Source organism: Pipistrellus hanaki, assembly GCF_964339955.1.
Source record: "Pipistrellus hanaki genome assembly, chromosome: 16".
NCBI classification, from domain to species: Eukaryota; Metazoa; Chordata; class Mammalia; order Chiroptera; family Vespertilionidae; genus Pipistrellus; species Pipistrellus hanaki.
Genome location: NC_140518.1, coordinates 48,333,432 through 48,359,852, shown reverse-complemented (window position 1 = coordinate 48,359,852; position 26,421 = coordinate 48,333,432). Strand labels below are relative to the sequence as shown.

The following is a 26,421-nucleotide window of genomic DNA, read 5'->3' as shown; positions in this document are numbered from 1 at the left end:
TGTTAAAGGACACTTGTCTTTCAGTGTTTGTATAGGAAGCTTCCAGTGAAATATGAAACCCTTCACAGGAAGCGGACCATCTGGCAGGAGGCTTTTAAATGATTGCAACAATTTCTGCATGTAGTTATTATGTTCAGGTCCAAGTGTTGATTGCTCAGGTCTGAAGTCTTACTATTTTATAGGCAAGTGTGCTATTCATTATCACTTTATTGTACTTCAAAGTGATTCTGCTAGTAAAATAGTTTACAGTTCATGTGATACCTAAGTATATATCAGTGTTTGTGCTGTTATGCATACAGCGTTGTGAGCTGGTTCTTTGTTTTTCTGTTAATATTTGCTGCTTATTCATTCTTTGTTAAGAATCCTTGTTTTGGATGATCTCCATTCCAGTTCTCATTTCATGATTTCATCTCTAACTGTTCCTCAAATCTGATGTTTTAACTGGCTTGTGGTCACATGTTGCTCCGCAGGATTGTAACCAACCACACACCAGACGGGAGGCAGTAGTTTTCCCCAATACTCTGTTGTTATCATTGATAGGAAAGTCCCCAGGTTAGGAGTTCATGATGATAATAGACAACTGTGTTCCCAACAGGAATGATTCCCGCTCACCCGGGAGTATAAACTACTTGCCTTCATTCTTCACCAAGCTTGAAAACACATCACCCATGGTTAAATCAAAGAAGCAGGAGATTTTTCGTAAGTTGAACTCCTCTGGTGGAGGTGACTCTGATATGGGTAAGTGGGATTTCTTTCATAAAACACGCAATGATAATGATATCTCCAATGTTGCCTCTTGTATAATCCTTGTGTTTAGGATCTATAGGCATCTGTCTAAAGTTCCTTCTCAAATGTCTGCCAGTGAATGAAGATTTTCTATTAGGGAGCAAGAACTGCATTCTGAAGCTACCCATTTTCTCTTTTAATAAGTACTGATTCTAGGAAACTTTTTCTGATTTGGGGCTGGGTTAGCAGTCCAGAGTTTCTTACCCTCTGATCTCTACATGATCTCTCTTCAGCTACTTGAAGACAGGTCCTGTCCTTGGAGTCTTCTCAGAGTTGTCATGTCCACAGTGGCTCCTCACACAGCCTGGTGCTGAGTATTCATCCCATCTCAGTGGCTCTCCACGAGACGTTTTATCTCGCTTAGCCTTTCAGCAGTCCGGAGAGGCCTCATGTTAAGGGAGTCTAAGATTGTTTTAGGCCGGGTTTTTAGCAACCCGTGTACTGTTAAGTTACAGTGCACTTAGTATCGATATAAATATCAAGGTCCCTTGATGTGCTGCTCTTGGTTCATACCTGCCCCTTGCTGTCCTTGTGTAGTTACCTGGCTCCAAGTACAGGATGATGCAGTCTGGCTTTTGTTACTCTGGCTTTTTCTGGACCTCAATGCAGTCATTCAGCATCCATCTGCAGATCTGATAAAGCCACCAGTGAGAAATACACTGACATCAATAATAACAGTAGAGCCGAAACCGGTTTGGCTCAGTGGTAGAGCATCGGTCTGCGGACTGAAAGGTCCCAGGTTCGATTTCGGTCAAGGGCATGTACCTTGGTTGCGGGCACATCCCCGGTAGGGGGTGTGCAAGAGGCAGCTAGTCGATGTTTCTCTCTCATTGACATTTCTAGCTCTCTATCTCTCTCCCTTCCTCTCTGTTAAAAATCAATAAAATATATTTTAAAAATAATAATAATAACAGTAGAAAGTTAGAGCTATAGCATTTACTATGCTCTCGGCACTGCTCTAAGCATGTATGTACCTGTGTATGTTGTATGTATGTAGACATACTAACTTAATCCTCACAACAACCTTACATGCTACTACATATTATCTCCACCTTCTAGTTGAGAAGACTGGGACTCAGAAGTTTAGTAACTGGTGCAGGTTACACCATCAGTGAGGAGGGAATGGGCTGCGGGTCACACTAGGTTCTGCGCTGTTAGCATCGTTACCCACATCGGTGGCCGACATCCGCTAGGATGCAGCTCCGGCTCCACACCTCCCTCTGGGTTACAAGCACCGTCAGTCAGGGCGTCCTCCTGCTGTGTTACTGGCACACTCCCTCACACTGCCGCCCAGTCTCCCGTATTCCCCTTCCTCAGGCATATCCAGTGACACAGAAACTTTGTGGAGTGCCTTGCAGAAATCTGGGCATACCAGTCTCCTTTTTTTCTGTGATCTAGGACCTCGTCTCCCGACTCCTAAAAGAAATTGTGGGCATGAACGGTAACCTGCCAGCGGATGTGTGTTTGCATCTGTGACAATTGGTGACTAGCAAAGGCTGAATGTCAAAGGGGAAAAGGATGAGCCCACTGCCACTTATTATTTGAGAACTAACCCTGGCTCTTATGAGCTGATTATCTTAAATTGCAACAAATCATCTAAAAGATCAGTATTTTAGAATGTTGACCAAGATTGCTACTAGCTTACAGGTATCTTTCCTCCTCTTTAAAAACAGTGTAATTACATTACTCTGTCTCCAGGCTTTAGTCGTTTCATCTGTTGTTTTCAGCTCCTAAAATGTCACCAGCAAAACCCGCTGCCCCTGTTCTCAGCCTCTCAGAGCCCGGACATGAGTCTGCCGGAGCGTGGAGACGCACAGCTGAGCGCAGCCAAGCATGTTTCATGTGTGTGGTTTGCACTCATCCCCTCCAGTCTTTATGTTGTTTCAGTGGGAAAGGAACTCTTGACAGGAAAATGCCACTGATGAATTAAAGAAGCCACAGTATAGTTTTCTCCCCTTCGGTTTTTCCATTGTCCTTGGGAGTAGCTCTCTCATTCATTAATTAACAACTATTGTACTTATTGAGCTACTACGTTGGGTGCTTTTGAAATGACAGATGGTCTCTACTTTCTGAAAATGTATAATGAAACTAGTATCGAAGATAAAATGTACTAATGTGTTAAGGCCAGTACTAACAAAATTGCTTAAGTATGGTTGTTGTTGTTTTATTGAATGAACTCATTTTGATTGTGGAACCGGGACAGTTGGACAATTAAAGAATTGTATTAAGCAGTGATTTTCAGCCTTTTTTACTTCATGGCACACATAAACTAATTAAAATTCTACGGCACACCAATTAATATTTTTTTGCCAATCTGACAAAAAAAAAATAGGTATAATTTGGATTCATTTTTACTGGACAGCTATTGTTGTGTTGGCTGTCATCTTTTACTTGACAATGTAAGGGGAAGGAAGTCTGCCCCTGACTAAATAGTCAGGTAGTGCATGTTGTAGAAGTTCCTGCAGTGGCACACCAGTTGAAAATCGCTGGTACTAAGGAGCCAGGAGCCTCATGGGACTCCCAGGCCATTCAGTTCTGACCAAGAAGTGTAACTGAGAAAGCATCAGTTTTACATCGGTCCAAACTGTAACACCGTATCGATCACAGCCATCTGGGTGTTCCTTCAGCATGTGAGTAACAGGAGCCTGGGAAGGACATTGGTGCTTTCACTAAGCTACCACATGGTTCTGGTTTGATGGCCTCAACACCACACCGAACTGGAAGCTCAGTATGTAAAAGAAATGCCTTTTGTGTCCAGTGTCCTACAGTATTGCCCCTGGCTGTGGGACATGACATTGTTTTCACCTGACCATTTTTGATCAATAAGGTGACTTTTTATGATCCAACCAAATAGTTGCTCAGTAAATATTTGTAAAATGAATGAATGAGTCTTATTCCACAAACTTTTGAGATAACTATAGGCTGTATTTATCACTTCATTATTTCAGATTGAGTGTTACCTGGCCTATTAGTAAATAGACTGTCTCAGGTATTGTTTTATAGTTCTTCCTGAAGGTAGTTCTCCCCCTCTTGCCAGTATAAAGCTCTCTGATGAAGAAAGTTTATTTCTAGGCGCGCGCGCACGCGCACACACACACACACACACACACACACACACACACACACCACCTTCACAGATAAGTTTCATCCTTGGGAAGAATCCGTCTTCCTGCAGTCTCATCCAAAATCTCCTCTGGGACATCATTTGTTTAGCCACCCACTTATTATTATTCTTTCTTTTCCCAGATGTTTACATGAAGTTGGGGGATATGATGAAAAACACCATTTATGTTACTGAATTCCTTCTATTTCTGGCACAGTGCTTTTTATAAGTAGTTCCCAGGTTGTGCCAGCTGTTGTCATTCAAACTATACAAAGTAGAGATTGTAGTTAGCAGGAATGAAAAGAATCACCAGGCAGAATGTTTGTCTAATCCTGATAACTGGTGAAGTTTCCAGTTAACCCTGGTAGGGAAACACAGGTCCTTTTCACACTACTCATGAAGCGGCCTCAAACCTGTCGCCATCCGCAGGAGCCTGGCCCTGGGCTGGGAGCTCCTCCTGCTGGGCTTCTCTAGCAGTGCAGTCTCTCCTTCCGCTGGGTTGTATCGGTCCTGTTTGCTTTTCCTACCTCATCTCAAATGTTTCTGATTTCCTTTCTTTGAAAATATTATTTTTTTCACTTTATATTAATGAGTGAAAAATAAAGTGGAGATCATGGGAAAGAAAACAGTCAATTTTATTATGGAATTTTTTTGAGACTATCTTTTTGTTATGTACATGATTATCACATTTCAGTTAACTTGAATGTTTATTTAAATACAGCAGCTGCTCAGCCAGGAACTGAGATCTTTAACCTGCCAGCAGTCACTACCTCAGGTAAGATTATGTGCAATGAAATTGGTATGATAGACGTCAATCCAACAAATATGTATGGAGTTCTGACTGCATACTAGGGACTACTTCAGTGCACAAAAATTATTAAATGCTCATAATTAGGGAGATAGCAATAAACAGTGAATTGAGATTCAATAAATACATGTTGAAAGGTAAGTGAACAAAGAAAATCAAAACTATTCAAGAACAGCATAGAAACTAGGAAACAAGAAGAAAACTGTCTTAGTAACTAGAGCACAAGTGGGTGACGAGGTCATTAGCAAAGACAAACACATTTCCTGAGTTACTGGTGGACTTATTAACTATAGATGGTCGTTGTGTGGGCTCTGGCTGGTGCACTCAGTGAACGGAAGGGCTGTGTGCAGTCTGTTCATTTGTTCCCCGATGGGTCTCAGAAATAAGCAGAAACGTTGTGGTGTCCTTCAGGCTCAGTTAGCTCTCGGGGCCATTCCTTCGCGGACCCTGCCAGTAACCTTGGCCTAGAAGACATCATCAGGAAGGCTCTCATGGGAAGCTTCGACGACAAGGCCGAGGACCACGGTGTCGTCATGGCCCAGCCTGTGGGAGTGGTGCCAGGTGCTGCCAGCACCTCAGTTGTGACCAGTGGGGAGATGCGGAGAGAAGAACGGGACCCATCGCCTCATTCTGGTAAGGTTTGCATTTTAGTGCCCTTCTCTTTCTTTCCCAAGGAAAGGCAGGTTTATTCCCCAAGTTCCATGCATCACTAAGAGATTTCATTTACATGCATCACTAAGAGATTTCATTTACATGCGCAGAACATTTAGTTCCATGCATCACTAAGAGATTTCATTTACATGCGCAGAATAACCTCTGAGGGTTTTAGTTACTTAAAATAATTTTTTATCCTGCTCAGACATTTTAGACACATGAAAAGAAAGACAAAATTTTTCCCAGAGTGTCACCCTCCAGCATAGCTGTTTTTATTTTTGTTTGCATCTGGTCCTTATCTGTGTGCATACATTATAATTGTAACACAAGTGCAATTTCACATTCGGCTTTTGAATGTGACTTACTATTATAATAAAAACGATAGTTTATCATAAAAGAACTTTATACCATGGAAAAAAATACTTTAGAGGCCACATTACCCAGAAAGCTAGTGTTCTTTGAGGAATGAGCATCATTGCGGACATGTCACTGGATGGACACACATAATAGGGAAAATAAGGAAATCATCATGTAAATCCTATTAAAGCAAGCACACATCAATGAGTGACTAAGCTTTTAATGTTTATTTATACCTTGTTTCTTTTTAAAATATATTTTTATTTATTTCAGAGAGGAAGGGAGAGGGAGAGAGAGAGAATCATTGATCAGCTGCCTCCTGCACAGCCCACACTGGGGATGGAGCCCGCAACCCGGGCCCACGCCCTGACCGGGAATCACACTGTGACCTCCTGGTTCATAGGTCAACAGTCAACCACTGAGCCATAACTTTTTTTCTTAATCTTTTGAGAATTTCTCTTACTCTTAAAAAATTACCTGAAGCATTATTTCAGATTTAGTTCAGGTTTATTTTTCTGTTATTGTCAAGGAAAAGATCTTACTAAGGTTAAGAAAAAGATTAAAGAGATGAGAGGTTTTTATTATTCTTACCTAAGTTTATTAATTTTAGGACAATGGGGGCTCACTTTCTGCTCTGAAAGATGAGCTCTGTCTTCCCCTTCCTGCTCTTACCTTTGATTTCCATTCATTCAGTATTTTAAGATTATAACTTTGGTGACTATTACACAATTATAATTACTCTAGTTGTATCATCCATTTATTATGGCTTTTAAAAAATATATATTTTATTGATTTTTTTACAGAGAGTAAGGGAGAGAGATAGAGAGCTAGAAACGTCGATGAGAGAGAAACATCGACCAGCTGCCTCCTGCACACCCCCCACCGGGGATGTGCCCGCAATCAAGGTACATGCCCTTGACCGGAGTCAAACTTGGGACCCTCAGTCCGCAGACCGATGCTCTACCTCTGAGCCAAAGCGGCCTCGGCTATTATGGCATTTCTTTAGGTGAGGCTTTCACACTCCATTTTCTCAAAGAGGGTGCTCTTGTCCAAGAAATTCCATGCTAGAGATGTCTTTTTATTACCTTTATCGTTGAAATGACAGCTTGGCAGGTTATATTCTTAACACATACTTTTCTCCAAACATCTTGTAGACTTAGTTTTTCTGACATTCATTGTTATATAAGAAATAAGGCCAGATGTGTCCCCCAACCTTGGCCCCCCCTTTAACAGGTGATAGTTTTTCTGCCTGAAGAGTCCTTTTTCTCCTCAATTTCAGTTAACTATTAGCATGTGTTGTATGCATCATTTTGTATTAGATTTTCCTGGTCACAAGAGGGCATTTGCATTTTCAGGTAGGTTTTTATACTCGGAGGAATATCCATTTAAGTGGATATTTAATTATTTTCTCTCTGTTAGGCTTTCCATTCCAGAAACATGATTATCTTCTTGCTGGATAGTCTGTCTTCCTCATCCGTTACCTTCTAATTCCTTTAGTCATCTTGATCTCTTGCTGTTGCTATTCCTGTATCTCTAAAAAATTTTCCTTTGTGCTAATAATTCCCTTTTCGTTATGTCTCTTACATTTGGGTATTTTGTTTCTTGCCTTTTCACTTCATTCTTGGTTTATCTCTTCTTGGAGTTTCTTTTGTAAACTGGCTTCGTGTATTTTGAAGTTCATCTTCAGTGTATGAAGCACCTTCTCCCCCTTGTCCTGTTACACATTCTCTTATCATCAAGGACTTGCCTTTCTTTTTAGATAGTTGGAGTCATAAGAGTTGCTTTGTACCCACTTTTTTCTGTGCCTGAAGGGCCTGGGGCAGGATGAAATGTTCTGTGGGTGAGGAAGAGGCTGATGAGCGAGGCTCTGAGCTCTCCTGATGTTTCAAGTTGGAGCCCAGCTGGGCTTCCCACTCCCGGGACTTCCCGCTGAGGCCAAGCGGAGCCATGGACAGGCTTCTCCGTGGGTGGCGCACTGACTTCTGCATGCTCTGAGTTGGTGGGGGAGGGGTAGTGAGGATGGAAGAGTTGTGTCAGCCTGCTTTGATTTCCTTAGCAGCTTCTGTGCTCCAGGCCAGGAAAGAAATGATGTTCCACAGTTTTAGTTCCTTGTTACATGTTTTTAAGTTTATGGCATGAGGACATACCCCTTTTTTTGTTTAGTTGCCATAAGTATATTCTGGCTTTCTTTTAAATATTTTTACCATTGGATATTACAATCTTGGATTTCATGCTACCATTCAACTTTTCACTTAGCATTATATAGCCAGCAGCATTTTGGTAGGCTTAGTTTTTTTGTTTTGTTGGTTTTTAGCATTTATTCCTCCCCCAAGGATATGTTTTTATTGAATTTTGAGAGGGAGGAAGGGAGATTTTGAGAGAGAGGAAGAGGGGAGAAGAGGGGAATGGATCGCTTGCCTGTGACATGTGCCCCAGTCAGAGATCGACCCCATCAGAAATCGCGCCTGCAACCTTCGGTGCCCAGGATACCTCTCCCCCACTGAGCACACGGCCAGGGCTTGATAGGTTTTCAAGTTGAAAACACAATTACTATATACCACCTATTTATTTCTTTCACCCTTAGGAGGCGTTTGTAAACCAAAGCTAATCAGCAAGTCAAACAGCAGGAAGTCCAAATCTCCTGTCCCTGGGCAAGGCTACTTAGGAGCCGAGCGGCCCTCCTCCGTCTCCTCGGTGCATTCGGACGGGGAGTACCACCGGCAGACGCCGGGCTGGGGCTGGGAGGACAGGCCCTCTTCTGCAGGTAAGGGCTGCCTGCTAGAAGGTGAGGCTGAAAGTCCTTATATTGGTGCCTTGGTATTTCTAAAATAAGAAACTTGGCTTGTAAAACCCTCTTTCCATTACTGTGTCATCAGTAGGCTCGTTTTCCAGAGTAGAAATTGAATACATACTAGTGTAGCCTTAACAGTGTCAGTGACCAGGGTCTGAGGCCGTGAACAGAGGGAGGGCTGTGAGGAGATGTCTCGTCCATCGCGCCCTTCTGTTACGGTGGCGTTTGCAGAGTGTGTCTGTGGTTTCAGTCCCGCGTGAGCCGACTCTACCCACGGCAGCCTCACCCGCAGCCTTTCCCCGACACCCTAGGGTGTCCAAGCCAGAGATAGAGAGCAGTTTAAAAAGACACTCACCCTCTTCAGGTGCATGTGTCCATACAGACAGATGACAACAATTCTCTAGCATGTCTATTAATGCTTTCCGTTTGTGCCCGTTTAAAAGCTCTTTTTTAAAAAGACATAATACCCGTAATGATGGTATATTTTAAAAAACAGACTTACCCTTTTTTTAAAATGTTTGATATGGATTAAGTTTCAGAGAATTTTAAGCCATCCTTTCCTTAGGTGTTAAATGTACAGAAGTCAGTGAAAAACTCGGAAATGTGCCCTCCCCTGAGGACATACACATTTCACACAGGTGTTGTCAGCATAATTGAAGACTCTGATTCCTAAAATTCTCACACCAGATGTGAAGTCCTTATGTACTAGTTTGAAGACTTGCCTAGATCAGTGATTCTCCTCCAATCTCTCAGGGAAGAAATTATTAAACTATTCATGAAATTACTTAATAAAATGGTATGCCTTCTGTTAGAGGTTCTTAATCTGTAGGAGATTTTCTGGGGACAATAAAATAATCGAGAAACTGACAAAAGGTAGCAGTGCTATTGTTAGGTTTGTGTATCTCTCTTCTCAGTCTTGTACATTCATCAATCTGCCGGTGTGACAGCAGGTCCTACTGCCCTTGACCCAGCGCGTTCCTGGGCACTTCCCCCCTCATCCTGTGGGAACTGCGTCCCTGACTGTGAGAGTCAAGAAGTTCTCTATCTTTCGGTTAGAGCTTCGTATCCAGTAGCTCTGCTTGTATTCTCTGGAAACACCTAGTTCTAGACTTAAAATCCAGGCCTGAGCGTTCATTTCTGGACTCAGCAACCCTCACCTCATACTCATGTTTGGCCTTTCTAGACTTGCATTATCACTGGCTACAGTCCAAGTGGTGAAACTTGGCCCTCTGTGCTGTTTCCTTTTGCTTAGTTTTACAAGATCATTTTAGTATGATCCCTCCTCCATCCTGTGAAAGTTGAGTGAAAACAGCAACGATGCTCACGACAATGAAAACCATTTTTCTCTTGCCAGGCTCAACTCAGTTTCCGTACAACCCCCTGACTATGCGGATGCTCAGCAGCACACCACCGACGCCCATCGCGTGCGCCGCCGCCTCCGTGAACCAGGCAGCCCCTCACCAGCAGAACAGGATCTGGGAGCGAGAGCCGGCCCCGCTGCTCTCCGCGCAGTACGAGACGCTGTCGGACAGTGATGACTGAGCTCAAGAAGAGGGGCCTGGGTGGGACAGTGCGTGGAGGAGGGATCTCTAGTTTTTGGTGGTTTTATTTTTAACTGCAGGTAAAATCCTGCCTTCCCATGACTTATGCCCAGAGACTTTTCAGGAGAGCCTGGACCATGGACAAGGAAGAAATGATGGAACTGCAGAGTCAAATGGGAGAGAATTGCCTTTGATGCAGGCAGTTCAGTGGATTATAATAATAGTGGAAGGTTGGAATGTAGAATTTTTTTAAAGCGGACAATTCTTATTCTTACATCTGTAAAGAAAACCATAATGTCTTTAAATCACTCTTCTGTAAATAGATTATCTTTTGCAGTGTTTCCTATTGTAGTATCTGGTGTACTTATGTTGAAGTCAGAGCATCAACTTTGGGGGTGATTTTTTAAAATCTCGTCTATCTTTTTAACCCTTGCCTTCTAAACAACCTCATACAGCCTAGTGTGTAACGTTGGCTGTCACGGGCATTGTACTTTTATCCGATTGTTTCCTCTCAATTCAGGTTCCTAGGTGATATTTAAAATCTTGTGGAAATGTTTAGATTTTTAACACAGATCCTGTCGTGAAATCTGTATATTAATGTGTTAAGGTCGAGATAGAAGAAACAAAATGCTGCCATACTGTAAATTTCCAGGGCAGGCTTAGAAACTTTTTAATTAGCAGCACTTAAGCAATATGACTGCATGGGTATGTTCCTGTTGTTTTTAACGCTTCAAAGGCTCATTGCGGCACGCCTCGCCTGTGCGCACCGGGGATCTGCTGCCCCGCGTCCTCCTGCTGCAGTGGGTGCAGCAGCGGGGCTCTCCTCTCTGAATAAACCTGACCGCCCTGTCCACAGGCACAGTAGGGTGTGATTTAAGGCTCTTGCTCTCTCAGGTCTCCAAGGAAACATTGTGCTGAGTTTGATGTGTATTACGGCTGAGTTCGAAGAGAGGATTTGTGTAGCACCGCGGGCCTCTGGATTGCTTTATGCTGCATGTGCTGACCTCAGCGGTGCACACGGTCCTTCCCTTCTCTCGGCGCTGTGCTTCCTCCCACTTGATTCCCTGTGGGCAAGGGTTTGTCATTGAATGTTCTCACGTCACTGAATTTCAAGGAGCAAATAATGTAAAACTGAATGTTAAACTGATGACGGTACTAGAGGGTCAGTTTTTTCCTTCATTAATAATTGCTTTTTGAATTTTTAAGATTTTTTCATACAACTTAGGCATAGAATTGCAGTATATAAATGCTGAGCAGCTTGGGGAGATGCCCCTGGTTACAAAGGGGAGAAGTAGAGTCTCAGGATGATAGAAATCTGCACTTCACAGACTTAAGTAGACCTCAACTTTTTACACAAGTACTGAAGCCTCTAGAGAAGCAGATCCGATAACCACTGACGACCTTCTTTGTAATGAAGAGTCTCGTGTGATCAAGACCTTCACATCACCCTGTAGCGCTGCTGTCCAACCCTATTTATAGATACGGACACGGGTTCCTACCTTGTCCGTGTAGTTAGATAAACAACAAAGACAGGCCACAGACACGTTTGTCTGAAGTGAGCCTGCACCCGTTGCTGTCCCCTTGTACTAGTATACCCGAGGGCCTCAAAATGAACCTTCCGTTAGGTTTAGTGATCAGATTTCTACTATGTGGAAAGTTGGTTTCACTTTATTATAAATATATATCTTACACATTTTAATGTGAATGAGAAAACAATAACTAAATATTCTACTTAACAGTGTTCTGCTTTTTTGTCGTCTTAGGTACTGATGTCATTTATAATTTATATTGTCAACTAACCCAAAAGAGTTTATGATGGTATTTCCCTATGATCCTGAGGGTCTTAAGCTATTCCAAGTCAGAAAAGTTGCTAAAATATGTCGGAGTCTAACTTATTTTGCAGCTCCACCTAACCCCAAAGTGAGCAGCTACTAATCCCTCACCCCATCCTTGACACAGAGCATGTGCTTGCTTCATCTCCCTTCTCCGGAGAAGAGTGTGCAGAAATCTCCCAGCCTCACCGATGGGGCAATCTGGAGGGCCAGCACAGCACTGGGTGACCAATGACTTGAAGTTGGCTGTAAACCAGGTGTAACGCTCCCTGCAAGCTGAGATCTCAGTGTTCTGAAGCTCCACCCTTTTGCATGATTTCTTAGCACCAGGACTAAAGTAAGGTCTTCCTGATACCCTCCATGGAAATATTCTGACAGCCCAACTTCCAGAGCATGTTTGTAATGGGAGGTTTCATAAAGCTTTCATTTTGGAATGCTGAGTGATTCTATTTTAAACACACGCTCTAGCTGGTGTGGATCAGTGGATAGTCAGCCTGCAAACTAAAGGGTCCGGGTTCAATTCCGGTCAAGGGCACATGCCCAGGTTGTGGGCTCAATCCCCAATAGGGGGCATGCAGGAGACAGCTGATCAGTGGTTCTCTCTCGTGACTGATGTTTCTATCTCCCCGTCTCCCTTCCTTTTTGAAGTCAATAAAAACATATAAAAAATAAAATAAAAACATGCCCTGAACACTCTATAATGACAAGAGCAGTAAAGGTATTAGTCCCCTGCTTTGCTTCCTTGTTTATACCTGTGCAAATGAACTTTTATGAGAATACCCACAGGAAGAGCCTGTCTTTCTGAAAACTAGTTTTTCCAGCACCAGGTCTATGAGTTGAATCATTGTGGAGGATCAAAAATTCTTAAATAAAACCTGAAGTGAGCCAAAACTGGTTTGGCTCAGTGGTAGAGCGTTGGTCTGCGGACTGAAAGGTCCTAGGTTCGATTCTGGTCAAGGGCATGTACATTGGTTGCAGGCACATCCCCAGTTGGAGGTGTGCAGAAGGCAGCTGGGCGATGTTTCTCTCTCATCGATGTTTCTAGCTCTCTATCCCTCTCCCTTCATCTCTGTAAAAAATCAATTAAACATATATTAAAAAAACAAACAAAAACAAACCTGGTGAAAAACCTAATTTTCAGTAACCCCTGCAACTGTGAAAAGGTAAAAACATTCCTAATGCAGAAGGTGAATAGTTGACAATTTTTTAAAATCATTAATAAATTCAGAATGGGCTATAATGAAACCTAGTCTGCTTTATACTACACTTTATCTTGAGTTAAGACTTAACTAAAGGAATCAGCTGGCTGGTCAAGAATAGATGAGCTTAAACAAAGTGAGAAGCTTACATCTGCAAAATATAAAGTTCTAATTTTAGTCAAATCTTTAATGAACCTTAGTATTTTATTTTTATTAGCTTTTCAGTAAGTAACTTTTTATGAGCAACTCAAAAATTACAGCATATGTACAGTATTGTTGTAGAGTCTCTAATTTATTTTGAAAGGATAAAGTTTATTATTCCCACTCATTACCCCACCCCAAAGGCATACCAGTAACAAGTGTTCCTTCACAGTGCCAAGAAAAACTGCCTTCCCCGAGGCCATCAGCTCTTTGCAAGGTAAACACCCATCTAGGTATCTTGTATTTACAGACAGTCCCTGGCTTTCAGTGGTTCATCTTAACCATTTTTCAATTTTACAAAGGTGCAGAAGTGATAGGTGCTCAGTAGAAGCTGGCTGGGTAAGCTATTTAGTAGGTTAGGTGTATTTAATACTTGTTTTTAAACCTTTATCAGAGGATTTATTGATTTGAGAGGAAGGGAGACAGAAAGAGAAACGTCGATGTTTCCTGAAAGCTCCCCAACTGGGAATGGAACCTGCAACCTAGGTATGTGCCCTGACCTGGAACAGAGTCCACATGTGGGTGCGTGGGATAACACTCCGGCCACCGAGCCACCCGCTGGCGCATGCTGAATGTGTGTGACTTAGGGTATTTTCCGTTTATGATGGATTCATCAGGGCATAACCCCATCAGGAGTTGAGTATCTGTTGCACTGAGGAAAAATAAGAGTTCTTTCAACATAGCAATCTATTCATTTAGGATCATCTGACTAAATACCTTCTCCCATGTCTCTTATTTTACAAATGAGGGCACTGAGACCCCATTCCAAAGCCAGAAGGGTCGGGTCCAGGCCAGTGACTCCTCTGCTGGGCCTACATGTCAGCACCCCGGATGCAGTAGGGTTCTGGGTTTAGGTGGCTGCTCCATGATTTGTTCTTAAAGCAGAGATGCCTGTGTGAATTACACACCCACCCATCTTATGGGGAAACTGAGCCATCTTAACCTACAGTTAGACCAGCACCGAGTACCTAAATATGCTACAACTGAAACATCACTTGATATCTTTAGAAGTCAAAGTCAGGGGTGAAAGTTGCTTTTCCTGTAAAAAAACAAACCAACCACAAAACAAGCAGAATGGTATTTAACCTGTCCTGCACAGAGGCTAAGCTGAGGACACTTGAGTACCAAGGACGAAGGATTTAAACCAGTGACTTTCAACTCTTTTCCTCTTGTGGCACTTAAATTATGTAAATTCTGCAGCACAACTAAAAATACATATTTTGCCAATATGACAAAATAAAAGGTATGATTTTGATTTATTCACACTGGACAGCTACTGTTGTGTTGGCTGTTGTCATTTTTTTATTTGAAAAACTAAGGAAAAAGAGGTCAGTGCCCCTGACCAGTCAGGTACTGCACGTTTTAAAAATCTGCTCATTTAAGCCACTGATTTGGGTGCCACTGGAACTAGGAAATTCCCTACAACAAAAAGTTACTCAGAGCTTGATTAAGGCGAAGATCTACTTTTTCTGGACAACTCAGCCAATTCTTTCTTGATGTGCTGTATTGAAACCTCATCTCTCTTCAGCTCTGCTTGCTTCAGTGCTTCCTGGTAGATCTCTTTTGCTTGTGCGTATCGTTCTAAAATAACCCAGAGAGAAGGGAGAATAAGGAAAAAAACGTATGTTTTCAAAGTGATTCTGAAGAGACGGCACTAGTGAGGATACAGGCCGGTGCGGGCTCAGAAGCTGTAAGGGGCACAGGTGGAGAGCTCGAGCCCAGTGTGTGCCATGGTCCTCCTACGCCCAGGACAGCCCTGAGGCCCTTCCTCTACTGGCCAAGGGCTTCACTCCTGGGGAAAAGGGACCTGTTATCCCGGCTTCTGGAACTCTTAGGTGAGGCCCTGACACTCCCCTTATCAGCTTCACAAGTACACTGTGAGGAACGAAGTAAGTTGTACGTGTGAACACCTGTAAAGCCCTATCATCGCAAAGCTGTCTGCATTGATGTGGCTCAGCAAGCTAGTGCGGGACTACAGAAGTTATGTGAGTTGAGCACAATGGTATATCTGCCAAACACACACCCGTTCTTGTATTATTCAGCCAGCCTTTAACTGTGGGGCTTCCTCACCGCCCCTTGCCACCGCTCGGCACCATTTCACAGATTTATAAACCCAGTAACACCCCTCCCGAACGAGAGCAAGTTGGTCAAGACCACACAGCTCCTACCTCTGTGCATCAGAACTGCAGCCAGGTTACTGAGCACCATGTGCAGCTCAGGGTGTCCTACTTGCTTTGCCAGGTCGCATGCCCTCTGCACGTAAGCACAGGCCTCATCAAAGTGGCCCTGTGCATCCAGGGTGGTAGCCAGGTCGCTCATTAGCACAATGGTCTATACAAGGAAGACAAACAGGCAGCTTTTTCTATCAAAAAACCACCCACAGAGATTTTACGTTAATTCGGAGTCTGATAACCTTCAAATATATACTTAAGATTTCATCTTTCCTAGCATTCCACAAAAGGGGAGGGCATTAGCCACTAACAAACAGGTGCCTTTATTATTCATACTGTGTAATGGGCAGCTTTAATTCGACCCTCTGGAAAATGACACAAATCTAGAAACTAGGGACAAAATAAATATAATTTACTAATATAACTAATTATATTAGAAACAAATGAAAAATAGCAAAAAGAAGCTATTTAATGTCCAGCAATCTTTTTAAAAATTGATTTGAGAGGGAGAGAGAAACATATATTTGTTGTTCCAGTTATTTATACATTCGCTGGTTGGTATTTGTATGTGCCATCACTGGGGATTGAACCCGTCACTTCGGCATACTGGGACGCGGCTCTAACCAACTGAGCTACCACGCCCAGGGCAGGTTCAGCAATCTTAAGAAGCCAGCGCTGCATTGTAGCATAATATCATTCCTTCTGGTGACCCTGAGACTCATCAAGAAGAAATAGGGGTTGCTCAATGGTTGAGCATCAACCTATGAACCAGGAGGTCAAGGTTGGATTCCTGGTCAGGGCACAGGCCCGGGTTGTGGACTCAGTCCCCAGGAGGGGAAGTGCAGGAGAAAGCCAATTGATGACTTTCTCTCGTTGATGTTTCTATATCTCCCTCTCCCTCTCCCTTCCTCTCTGAAATCAATAAAAATATTTTTCTTTAAAAAAGAAAAAAAAAGAATAGAATATATTATCCACTTTAGAAAGATCACCATTAAATTTTTTTTAAATGTTGGTACTAAGGCAATTCCTCCTCTTCGCCATTAAGGGGACTCAATAATTAAATCCTAAATTCCTTTCCTGAAGATAATTCATAGCCCAATAACTTGCCCTGCTCATCTACCCCAACCTTGAGGCATGTGCAGTCCAGTTAAAATTGTGTTGGCAATACCAAGCGTTCACAAAGTGATCCACTTGTTACTTCTACAAACGTACTTTGATCGAGGAGAGATCCAGAGATGATTTCAACTCAATTCCATGTGTTTAGTGTTCTAACAAAGTTTTGCATGCTTTGCTTAAATTCTGTCAGTAGTCTTAAAAAAATTTTTAATGTGCCCTCCCTCTTCCCCACCATTTCCTATCATTCACCTGTGAGGCAAGGGAGGCAACGATCCTTAGAAGCTAAACTGTCCCACATCAACTTCCATATCTGATATACTGAGGCCCAGAAGCACCTGATGCCTGGCCAGGCTGCTCGCCGTGGGAGCCAGCACTCCCTCAGAGGGCTCTGGGCAGACCCAGTCTGTGACTAGCCGGCTCAATCCTTTCTGAACAGCAGGTGGGGCGGGCAGTGGTAGGAGATGAATGGGCCTGGGCATGAGAAGGAGGCATCCCAAGGACCACCTGCTGATTACGTCCCAGAAATTCTGAAACCTGTTTTCCTCTCTTACCTGCGGGTGTCTTTCTCCTAGGATTTCTTCGGAAATATGCAAAGCTTTTTCATACATCCTTTGTGCCTGTGATGGCTGCTCAGAGGACAGGAGGTAGCGAGCATAAGCATCTAAGCACATGCCGAGGAGGAGGCGGGTGTTGGCTTTGTCTTCTGCTGAGGAGGAAATGAGAGCGTTGCTGGGATGTAACAAGTGCAATACAGAAAGCGAGTCAGAGAACTGGCCAACCTACTCCACTCACTCTTCTTTCAGGAGCCAAAATATTTAACAGCACAGAGCCCACTGAGTGCTCCATGGCACTGAAGTATCCTGGCCTGACAACTCTGGTAGATTAACTTCTACATTGTTTGCTGGACCCAATTTCAGAGAGAGAGAGAGAGAGAATGTGTCACCGGGCTTGGTTGTAACCTGGGCTTCTGACAGAGGACCTACAAACTGGAGTTTTCCAACTCAGGATGTCAACTGCGAGTCCAGGTGATTGTCTGTACCTGTTTGGCTATAAACCAGAGGGTCCCAGGACCCCTCCTTGGGTTCCATGAATTTGCTAGAGCAGCTCACAGAACTCAGAGAAACATCTTACTAGATTACTGGTTATTATAAAAGGATGTAACTCAGGCACCGCCAGGCGAAGCAGCATTGGGCAAGGGACAGAGGGGTGTGAAGCTTCCACACCCTCTCTAGGTACCCACTGTCCCAGCACCTCCACAAGGTCAAACCGGAAGCGCTCCGAATGCCATCCTTTTGGGGTTTATGGAAGCTTCATTCCATAGGTATGACATTAAATCATTGACCACTGGCCTCTTTTCCCTTCCTGGAGGTCAGGAGGTGAGAGTGCAAGTTCCAACCCTCTATCACAGGATTGGCTCCATTGGCAACCAGCTCCATCCTCAGCTACTTCCAAAAAATGCCTCATTAACATGACAAGGAGACCAGTTTGGCTCAATGGATAGAGCATTGGCTTGGGGACTGAAGGGTCCCGGGTTCGATTGCGGTCAAGGGCATGTCCCCAGTAGGGGGTATGCAAGAGGCAGCTGATCGATGACTCTCTCTCATCAATGTTTCTAACTCTCTATCTTTCTCCCTTCCTCTCTGTACAAAATCAATAAAATATATTTCTAAAAAACAAACAAAAAAACAAACAAAAAAAAAAAACCATGACAAAAGCACCTTGCTCACTCTTTAATTTTTGTTTTTCCTCACTCTCAACAATTAGGAAATTCTGAGGGTTTTGGGAGCTGTGAGCCAAGAACTGTACAAATCAAATAAGTGTATGTGAGAAATACGTATTTGGTCAACTGAATGACCATATATGTATTTCCTATAAATCACAATCTCACAATGTCCTATTTAATGACAAACTTTTTCCCACTTTTTCAATATATTTGAGTCCACACACTGATTAAGCTGTACAATATTATTTTTAGTTTGAAACTAATATTTAGCAGATACATGTGAAGATAAAACTCTAAGTAGAATGAGTTAACAACACAGAAAGTCTAGGGCCAATGAAAGTTTTAAGCTGCAAAGAAAGCAATGTAATAAGAAACCAGAGAACATTAGACTCATGAGATGGAAACTCAGACCAATTTTAAAGACCCATTTTAAAGATCAATTTTTTGAAGAATAACAATAAAGGCCATGATAAACAGCTCCTGTTGACACATTACAGAATTGACTACACGATGTCTGAAAAATCTTAAAACACCAAATGTCACACAGGACTGGAGAACACAAACCTAGAAAACAGTTTTGTCTGATCACAAATGAGAATCAACAGACAATAACAGGGAGGCCTCACCCTTCAGATTTCAGGTACTTAATTCCAGATTATCAACTCAGTTGGTTTAAACTACTTGTATGTCAAGTATGCGCCACCTCGGAGCCCTGCACCTATATTCCTCCTTTGCCTGGAATTCTCTTCCCTCAGAGACTGCCAGCTGATTTATCCCCTCTCATTCTTCAGATGTCTTATCCACTAGGCCTTTCCTGACCCCTCTTTGAAACACCATACTCGCTCTACACATTCCTTCATTTGACATCTGCATAGCACTACGTCATCTTTGGACATGTTATCAAGGTACTGGATAGTGCTGATTATGTGCTTTCCTCCACCAGGAATTTAGCTCGAGGAGGCCGTGACTGTTTTAATGACTGTATCTCAGTGCCTAATAATGGTCTGGCATGTAGCAGGCATTCAGTTAAGTATTTCTTCCCTGACTGGTTGAATGAATGGACAAATAAAAAGCATTAAAAACATAAAGGGACTAAATATGGAAAGGATATAGTAACCCAAAATTAAAGTTAATTATAGAATTAAACAACACTGGCACTCCATCGATCTATGAAAACTCAATACAGAGTTGTCATTACAACTCAGTAAGAAAAGGATGAACTGACTAATAAAGCATCACTGAGTCAAAACCTGTCATGAGGGAGGAAAAATTATATTTCCACCTCATACCTCATTAAAAAACATACTACGTAAATTAAAGACTACAGGTGAAGCCAAATTATTTAGAAGAGATGATCTTTCTGACCTTAGAAGAGTGAGGATTTTTAACTAAAGATACAAAAAAAAGCATAAACTATAAGGGAAACTATCAAAAGATTCTCTTACAGGCCCTTGCTGTTAGTTCAGTTGGTTAGAATGTTGTCCTAATATGCTCAGGTTGCAAGTTCCATACCCAATCAAGGCATATACAAGAATCAACCAATGAATGCTTGAGTAAATGGAACCACAAATTGATTTATTGATCTCTCAAGTCAATTTTTAAGAACAAATAATCGCTGTCAAATGCCACATGTGAAAAGACAAGACCACAAAGAGCTATGTAACCTACAGATATAAGATGATCACATACATAAAAAATGCTCTATCATTAAGAAAAATACAACCCGTCCAGGCAGGTGGCTCGATTGAAGCATCATTCCGCACACCAAAAGATTGTGGGTTCGATTCCCAAACAGTGAGTGTAAGGGATGCTGCCAACAGATGTTTCTTTCTCATACTGTTGTTTCTTTCCCTTCCTTCCTCTAAAATCAATAAACATATCCTCGGGTGATAGCTGATCGATGTTTCTCTCTCATCGGTGCTTCTATCCCTCTTCCTTCCTCTCTGTAAAAAATCAATCAAATATATATATTTTTTAAATGTTTAAAGAGGTATTACTTCCACAGCAAAACATGTAGAACCTACATATCCATCAATAGGAAAACTGGAGTAAACTCATACAATGGAATCCTATACTATTGTATGTGCGTGAGCCAATCAGGGCCTCTAGTATATAATAAAAAACTGATAAATTATGAACATGTCACCATGGGATATGAAAACACCAGAGATCAAGTCATTGAACCAAAATATTATATTCCAAACACTCTGCCAAGATCTTGAAAATAGCCCATTTCCCAAACGAATGACTCCCTCCCCCATGCCCTTTACCACAGTGAACAATGATGCCCTCTGCTCAATGTCAGAAAAGTCAGATTCCCCACCTGATAAAACGTCTTCTGCCAATTCCTTTTCTCTTTCAATTTTTTCCTCTAGAGTCGAAATGCAGAATTCATAGCCAGCAAGAGCAAATTCCTGTCTGTAAAGCAAAGATCAGCATCGGCTATTCACCTTTTCACAAACTCTCTTATCTTCATTTTCCCAGCTGCGGTTTGAATTTTATCAATAAAGGAAGTGTAAGATGGGAAGAGAAATTTTGAAGTCTCTGAGGGATGTCAATCGGCCATTTCTCAAAAGTCGCATTTTCTTTTTTCTAGTCACCCATTTAATGGAACCCCTAGCTGTGGCTCTGGGAAGCAGTTAGCCTCACTCTACCCTGGTGACCTCCAGCAGCAGACTGAGTAGAACAAGGGTCAACTGCTGGCTTCCCTAGACATGCACAGAAACAGGACAGAAACTCCTCGTCCGGAAGCTCAGTCCTGGCTCTAGTTTCTTACTGGAAGTGGTACTAAAAGGCTCAGCCCTGCTCCTCTAGTGCTTTGCCAGGAAGCACAGGTGATTCCACAGTTCAGAAGCTTCCCCAGACTCAAACCCTGACAGACATGGTTTGGATCCAGCCAGGTTAAGCAGCAGGGGTGGCTGGCCACAAGATGCTCCTAGTCAGAGTAAAATGTCCAGAAATAACTTCCCTCCAACTAATGTCAATCTCTCTAAGCCTCGGGATCTAACTGTATATTTTCTGGTCTCATGCTTCTCTTAAAATAAAATAAAATAAAATAAAATAAAATAAAATAAAACCACACTTTTGCAGAGAGTACAGAGTAATTTATAAGCTCATTATTAGAGGCTCCTACACAAGATTTCAGCTCTAAAGACCATGAATGTCTTACTTTCCAGTGTGATTAGTTTTGGGCTTCTTACCCTAGGAGTTCACACCCATCAACACCTAGTCCTGTTACTCCTCCAAGGCAGACCCAGCTGCAATGCTGCCCGGAATGGACCCACCACAAAGCTCCACAAAAGACTGGAAACCAAAGGCCTCAGAAGTGCTTGCTTGTCTAGCAATTCCTGGTGACAAGGGTCAGGCAGGGACCAGTGCCAGGGCACCTCGCCCCCATGAGCACCAGACTCGATGTTATTCCAAACCTCTAGTGCCCAACTTCTGCAGCAACTGAAATCTAAGGAAAAGCTTGTCTTCGGTCTTCCCTCAAATTCATCCCAGAATCTAACTCTCTAGAGGAGTTCTTTGCTTACATCCTAAGTGTTTCTTCTTTGAACTCCTCCTAGAGAGAACAAAAGGCCCGGCCCTCCCTCACCAGCTCCTAACACATACAAATGGTTTTCTAAAGCCTCTCCTGTGCTGGCACACTTCCTTCTTTCTAAGGATCGAGCTCATCTAACACTTTTAAATTAGCATCGACTTCCTATCCCACTTACTCTACTCCAAGACATTTCCCCCTTCCTAAAACCTAGCTACCTGACCATCTCTGGATGCTTTAAAAATGCTGCCAAACAAACTAGCCATTAAGACTCCATAGCAACTCTCTCATTTAACTTCATACCTAACTTCCTGGTTGGGTGATACTTATATCAGCAAAATGGTTTCTTCAAAGTTTATTACCCCTATCAGCTTTTACACTGCTTCCTTCTCTTCGAGAAAGAGCTAAACTCGAGTTGCTTCCCTTGATTAGCTTTGTCTGTGCAGCCAGGGCTGAGGGCTGTATTCCCCATCAGCAGGGTCACAGAAGCAGCAGGGGCCACACTGGGAAAGACTGGGGATTTCAATGATGAAGAAGAGAACACTTTGAATGTGACACACAATTTTTTGAAGACCCCGATGGTCTGGAGGCCCAGAAGGTAAATGAAAACTATACACCATCCCGGGATCCCAGTTCTCTGTCCACAGTCCTGGAGTCTGGCTATACTTACCGATTCTGAGCAGCATAGATACTGGCCAACTTTAGAGAGATTTCAATTATTGCATTGTCTTCCTATTGGGAGAAAGAAAATACATGACAAGTAACACTTCCTCATGGACTATTTAGATCAACTTCAAGATTGACTTGGGCCTGAAAATCATTCTTTCTCCTTTTGGAGGAATTAGGTGCCTGTGAATTCCTCAGCTACATGTTTATGCATGAGTGAGAGTGGCAGTTTTTATACAAGTTGGGAGCTGGGTATTTTCAGGAAGCAAGACTATTCTGAAACCAGCTTCAACTAGGGCCCAATCCTAGGCAATATCCTTACCTGTTGCATGCCTCCTCCAAGCAGGTAACCCATTGTTGCTTTAAAAAGTTTTTCTGCCTAAAAGCATAAGGAAGAGATTTTTGTTTTATTTGGGTCCACTATCTAGATGACCCTGGATTCTAAGTGCTAGTCTGATGCATCATTCCTCATAAAACACAATACGCACACACATTCAGACACACAGAGAAAGGTATCCTTGCGGTGGGAAAACAGACTAAAAATCTGGACCCCACAGGCTCTGGGCACCTTAAAAACTTTAGAAGTTACCTTCTAATCCCAAGCCACTGCAGCAGAAACTGAAAACTATGCCCTACTATTCACTCTCCTCTCCATCTTTTCAGTCTCAGAATCTCAATTTTTCATAGGTCAGTCTCCTTTGCAATTAGGTATGATAAAGTTTTGGTCAAAAGATGCAGGCAGAAAGAAATGTGAACGATTTTTAACTCCTATTTTCTAAGTAAGTTGCTTGCCCTCCATCCTCTCCTTTGCTTCCTGCAAGCTGGCAGTGAGCCAGCTCATCTATGCAGATGAGGACCTGTCTGAGAGAAGCCTGGGCTTCTAGGCCACTGCATGGAACAAAGGGCCAAAGTCCCCTTCGGTGATTAACTGTCTTTGGACTAATGCACTAGAAATACTCCTCCTTCTTGTTTGAATCACTCCACTTTGTTACAGTGGCTTAGCCTGTACCCTTACTAACAGTGTTCCCTGAAGCCAATCCTTCACAAATTCCAGATATTACAAAGTGATTTACATACTTACATTTTCAAGCTGACCCCGTATAAATGCTAAGTTGGCCATCTGAAAGTAAATTATAAGTTGTTTTTTAGTTTAGAGCACCATGTTTCTACTTATTTCAAAACTTTTAAGCTAATGATTCCTTTTTGCTTTCATCCTCTAATTAAAAAATTATTCAGAGAAAAAAATATGTTACTAATCTACCAGAAGCAAAGTACAGCAATGAGACTAAATACTTGCATATGTTTTGTGGATGTCAAACCAAATTTAAATTCACTCATCCTTAAAAAAACAAATGTTAATATTTGTTTCTTTTGGGTTTGGGATTGAAACTTCTTAAAAGTGACACCCCAAGGATAATAAAAACTAGGAAAAAAATAAAACTTAGTAAAACAAAAACCAAGAGCTTTATAGTCCTGAAGGTCAGGAATATAAATCAGTAGTGCTAACATCCCTTCTCTTGCGTCCACCCTTCATCAGTGGCTGAGATTAATTACGAGTTACCAAATCATAAGTGTAAATGATGGCCTTCTTCTTATCACTCTGAATGGCAAGACGAAGTGCCTCATGCAAAATTAGCTCAGCCTCTTCTGGCTCATCTTTCATGATGCTCAACTGAAAAGATAAAGACATGAAAATGAAATGTGAAGAAAACAGATGCATGTGTTACCAGACAAAAAAGGATATGGCTATACATCCCAACACATAGAAGGAAGTCATTCATTCATCAGATAGTCACTGAATGCACCAGGCACTATGTTGACAATGTGTGGCTGTATGACAAGTTTTGGCCTACAGATGCAGAGAGCAGGAATGTGAGCAATCTTTACTCACAGAAAAAGAAAGCTTCTTGCCCTATCCCTGAACAAGTAAGCCTAATTACAACTAACAATAAGACCTATGACAAAAATCATTAATGGAAAGAACAATAAGGGTGTCCTTTATTCAGGAGCCAGAGCTTTCCAAGTGATAAACTGAAGAAGGAGAAAGAATCATCTAAGTAAGAAATTGTGGGGGACAATGACCCAAACAGAGAGTAAGGAATGAGTCAAGGCCCTACAGACAGAAGAGAGCCGTTCTTTACAAACCATTCAAGAAATGAAGAGAGATATGAAAGGAAGATGGTGAACCAGAGGATTATTGTAAATGGGTGGGCAAGGTAAGGTCTTGCAGGCCATGGCAAGAAATTTGAAATTTAATCATAAATGCAGTGAAAAGCCCCAGCCAGGTGGCTCAGTTGGTTGGAGTGTCATCCTGTATGCCAAAAAGTTGTGGGTTCAAACCCCTGTTGGGTCAAGAATGAGAGGCAACTCTCTCTCCCCCTCTCAAACCTATAAGAAAACATATCCTCAGGTGAGGATTAAAAAGAAAAACGCAGTGGGAAGTCATTCGAAGTTTTTAGGCAAGAAGGTGATATGATCTGATTTACTTTCTTAAAAAAATGACTCTGGCTGCGGCATGGACAATGGAGTGCAGGGAAATAGGGTAGGCTGCAGCGTATGGCTCAGGCGACAGCAGAGGAGGCAAAGCAAAGGGGCTGATTTGTTGTTGTTGTTATTGGCAACAGGAATTGTTGCTGGACTGTAAGTGTATTGGGAGGTGGTGATAACATACTTCAAGTTTTAAGAATAACTGAGGTTGTCGGGCTAAAACAGAAGACGGTGAAGGAAATGTGTTGGGGGGAATTTAAATTCAGGAGTTTAGTTTTGGGCCAGTTAGTCTGAGAGGCAGGCAGAGCCTCCATGTGGAGGGCAGTCGGTGGCACCCTGCGGCACCGAAATACAAATCTGGACATTGTTGGCATCAAGGCGGTAGTTAACCCCCTAAAGAATAGATAACCTGGGGGAAGAGAAAATAGAAAGTGGTGAGAAGGAAGTTTAGGGGGAAAAACCAGCCTGCTCAGAGGCGCCACTACATTTCCCTGTCAGGTCGTTACTCTGCACGTGAAAACTCTCTGCCAGTCCTGCCAGCCTGGCCGGTGCGCTGACAAAAACTCCCAACGTGCCTGCTGATTCCGTCTCCGAGCACCTCGCCCGGGCCCCTTCCACCTGCACTGAGCCTGGCGGCTTGGCTGACGGGCCTGGGTCCGAGGGGCCTGGACGGGCTCCACGCCGCCCTTCGCCCTTCGCCCGGACCATCCAATCCCGGGCACTAGGCCTCGGAGCCTCATCCAGGCTCCGGCCCCCGGGAGCCGGCCAGGCGCGCCGGGGCCGCCTCACCTTGGCTCGCTTCAGCAGCCGGATGATCTCGGCCTCCGCCTCGTCCTCCTCCGCGTCCCGGGCGGCGCCGCCCGCTCCCGGCTCCTCGGCCGCGGCGGGCCCCGAGAACCACGCGAGCGCTGCGGGGAGGGGCTCCGGTCAGCGCCGCGCGCGCCCGCCCCCCGCGCGCCCGCCCCCCGCGCGCCCGCCCCCCGCGCGCCCGCCCCCCGCGCGCCCGCCCCCCGCGCGCCCGCCCCCCGCGCGCCCGCCCCCCGCGCGCCCGCCCCCCGCGCGCCCGCCCCCCGCGCGCCCGCCCCCCGCGCGCCCGCCCCCCGCGCGCCCGCCCCCCGCGCGCCCGCCCCCCGCGCGCCCGCCCCCCGCGCCTCACCTGCCAGCAGCGGCAGCAGGCCCGGGCCCCCGCCCCGCGGAGCGCCTCGGGACGGCGGCAGCCGCCCGGCCGGAGCCCGGCCTCCCGCCGGCCCCGAGGGCAGGGGCGCCCAGCAGCCCCGGCCCCGCCGCCCCGCGGCCCGCAGGAGGGCGCGGCCCAGGCCGGCGCGCAGGAGCCGGAACATGCCCGCGCCGCGACCTCCGCGCGCGTCAGGCCGGCCGCCACCGCTCAGAGAGCAGGGCCGTGACGTAGCGGCTGGCGTCAGCCGCGCCGTCCGCATGCGCGATGACGT

At 43.9% G+C, this 26,421-nt stretch overlaps 2 protein-coding genes across 23 annotated transcripts in view; one reads left to right on the top strand and one right to left on the bottom strand.

Annotated features, from left to right (window-relative positions):
• Window positions 1-10,381, top strand: part of NCOR1 (nuclear receptor corepressor 1) — a gene marked incomplete at its 3' end in the record, with an annotated part of 185,671 nt that extends 175,290 nt beyond the window's left edge. For 18 of the 19 annotated variants that reach the window (XM_084861459.1, XM_084861475.1, XM_084861473.1 and 15 more), the window contains 5 exons: window positions 596-738; window positions 4,611-4,664; window positions 5,109-5,330; window positions 8,293-8,472; window positions 9,854-10,381. In XM_084861459.1, the coding sequence (XP_084717585.1) occupies window positions 596-738; window positions 4,611-4,664; window positions 5,109-5,330; window positions 8,293-8,472; window positions 9,854-10,041 (787 nt within the window). The remainder of the gene's footprint in view (window positions 1-595; window positions 739-4,610; window positions 4,665-5,108; window positions 5,331-8,292; window positions 8,473-9,853) is intronic. The other variant, XM_084861464.1, reaches the window with a different exon arrangement.
• An 849-nt stretch (window positions 10,382-11,230) lies between these two features.
• Window positions 11,231-26,358, bottom strand: TTC19 (tetratricopeptide repeat domain 19). Of its 4 annotated transcripts, none has more exons than XM_084861563.1 (10): window positions 26,130-26,355; window positions 25,763-25,881; window positions 24,048-24,158; window positions 23,568-23,606; window positions 22,809-22,865; window positions 22,491-22,552; window positions 20,606-20,700; window positions 17,111-17,262; window positions 15,441-15,603; window positions 11,231-14,853 (listed from the first exon to the last, which is right to left on the bottom strand). In XM_084861563.1, exons 1-10 carry the CDS (start codon window positions 26,311-26,313, stop codon window positions 14,720-14,722), a joined length of 1,116 nt encoding a protein of 371 aa, XP_084717689.1. In that variant the 5' UTR covers window positions 26,314-26,355; the 3' UTR covers window positions 11,231-14,719. The 4 variants fall into 4 exon arrangements, 2 of the variants coding, with proteins under 2 accessions (XP_084717689.1, XP_084717688.1); XM_084861562.1 differs by having other exon boundaries at window positions 17,111-17,265; window positions 26,130-26,354; XR_014792954.1 differs by having other exon boundaries at window positions 14,552-14,853; window positions 15,441-15,634; window positions 26,130-26,358.
• Between the last annotated feature and the right edge of the window lie 63 nt (window positions 26,359-26,421).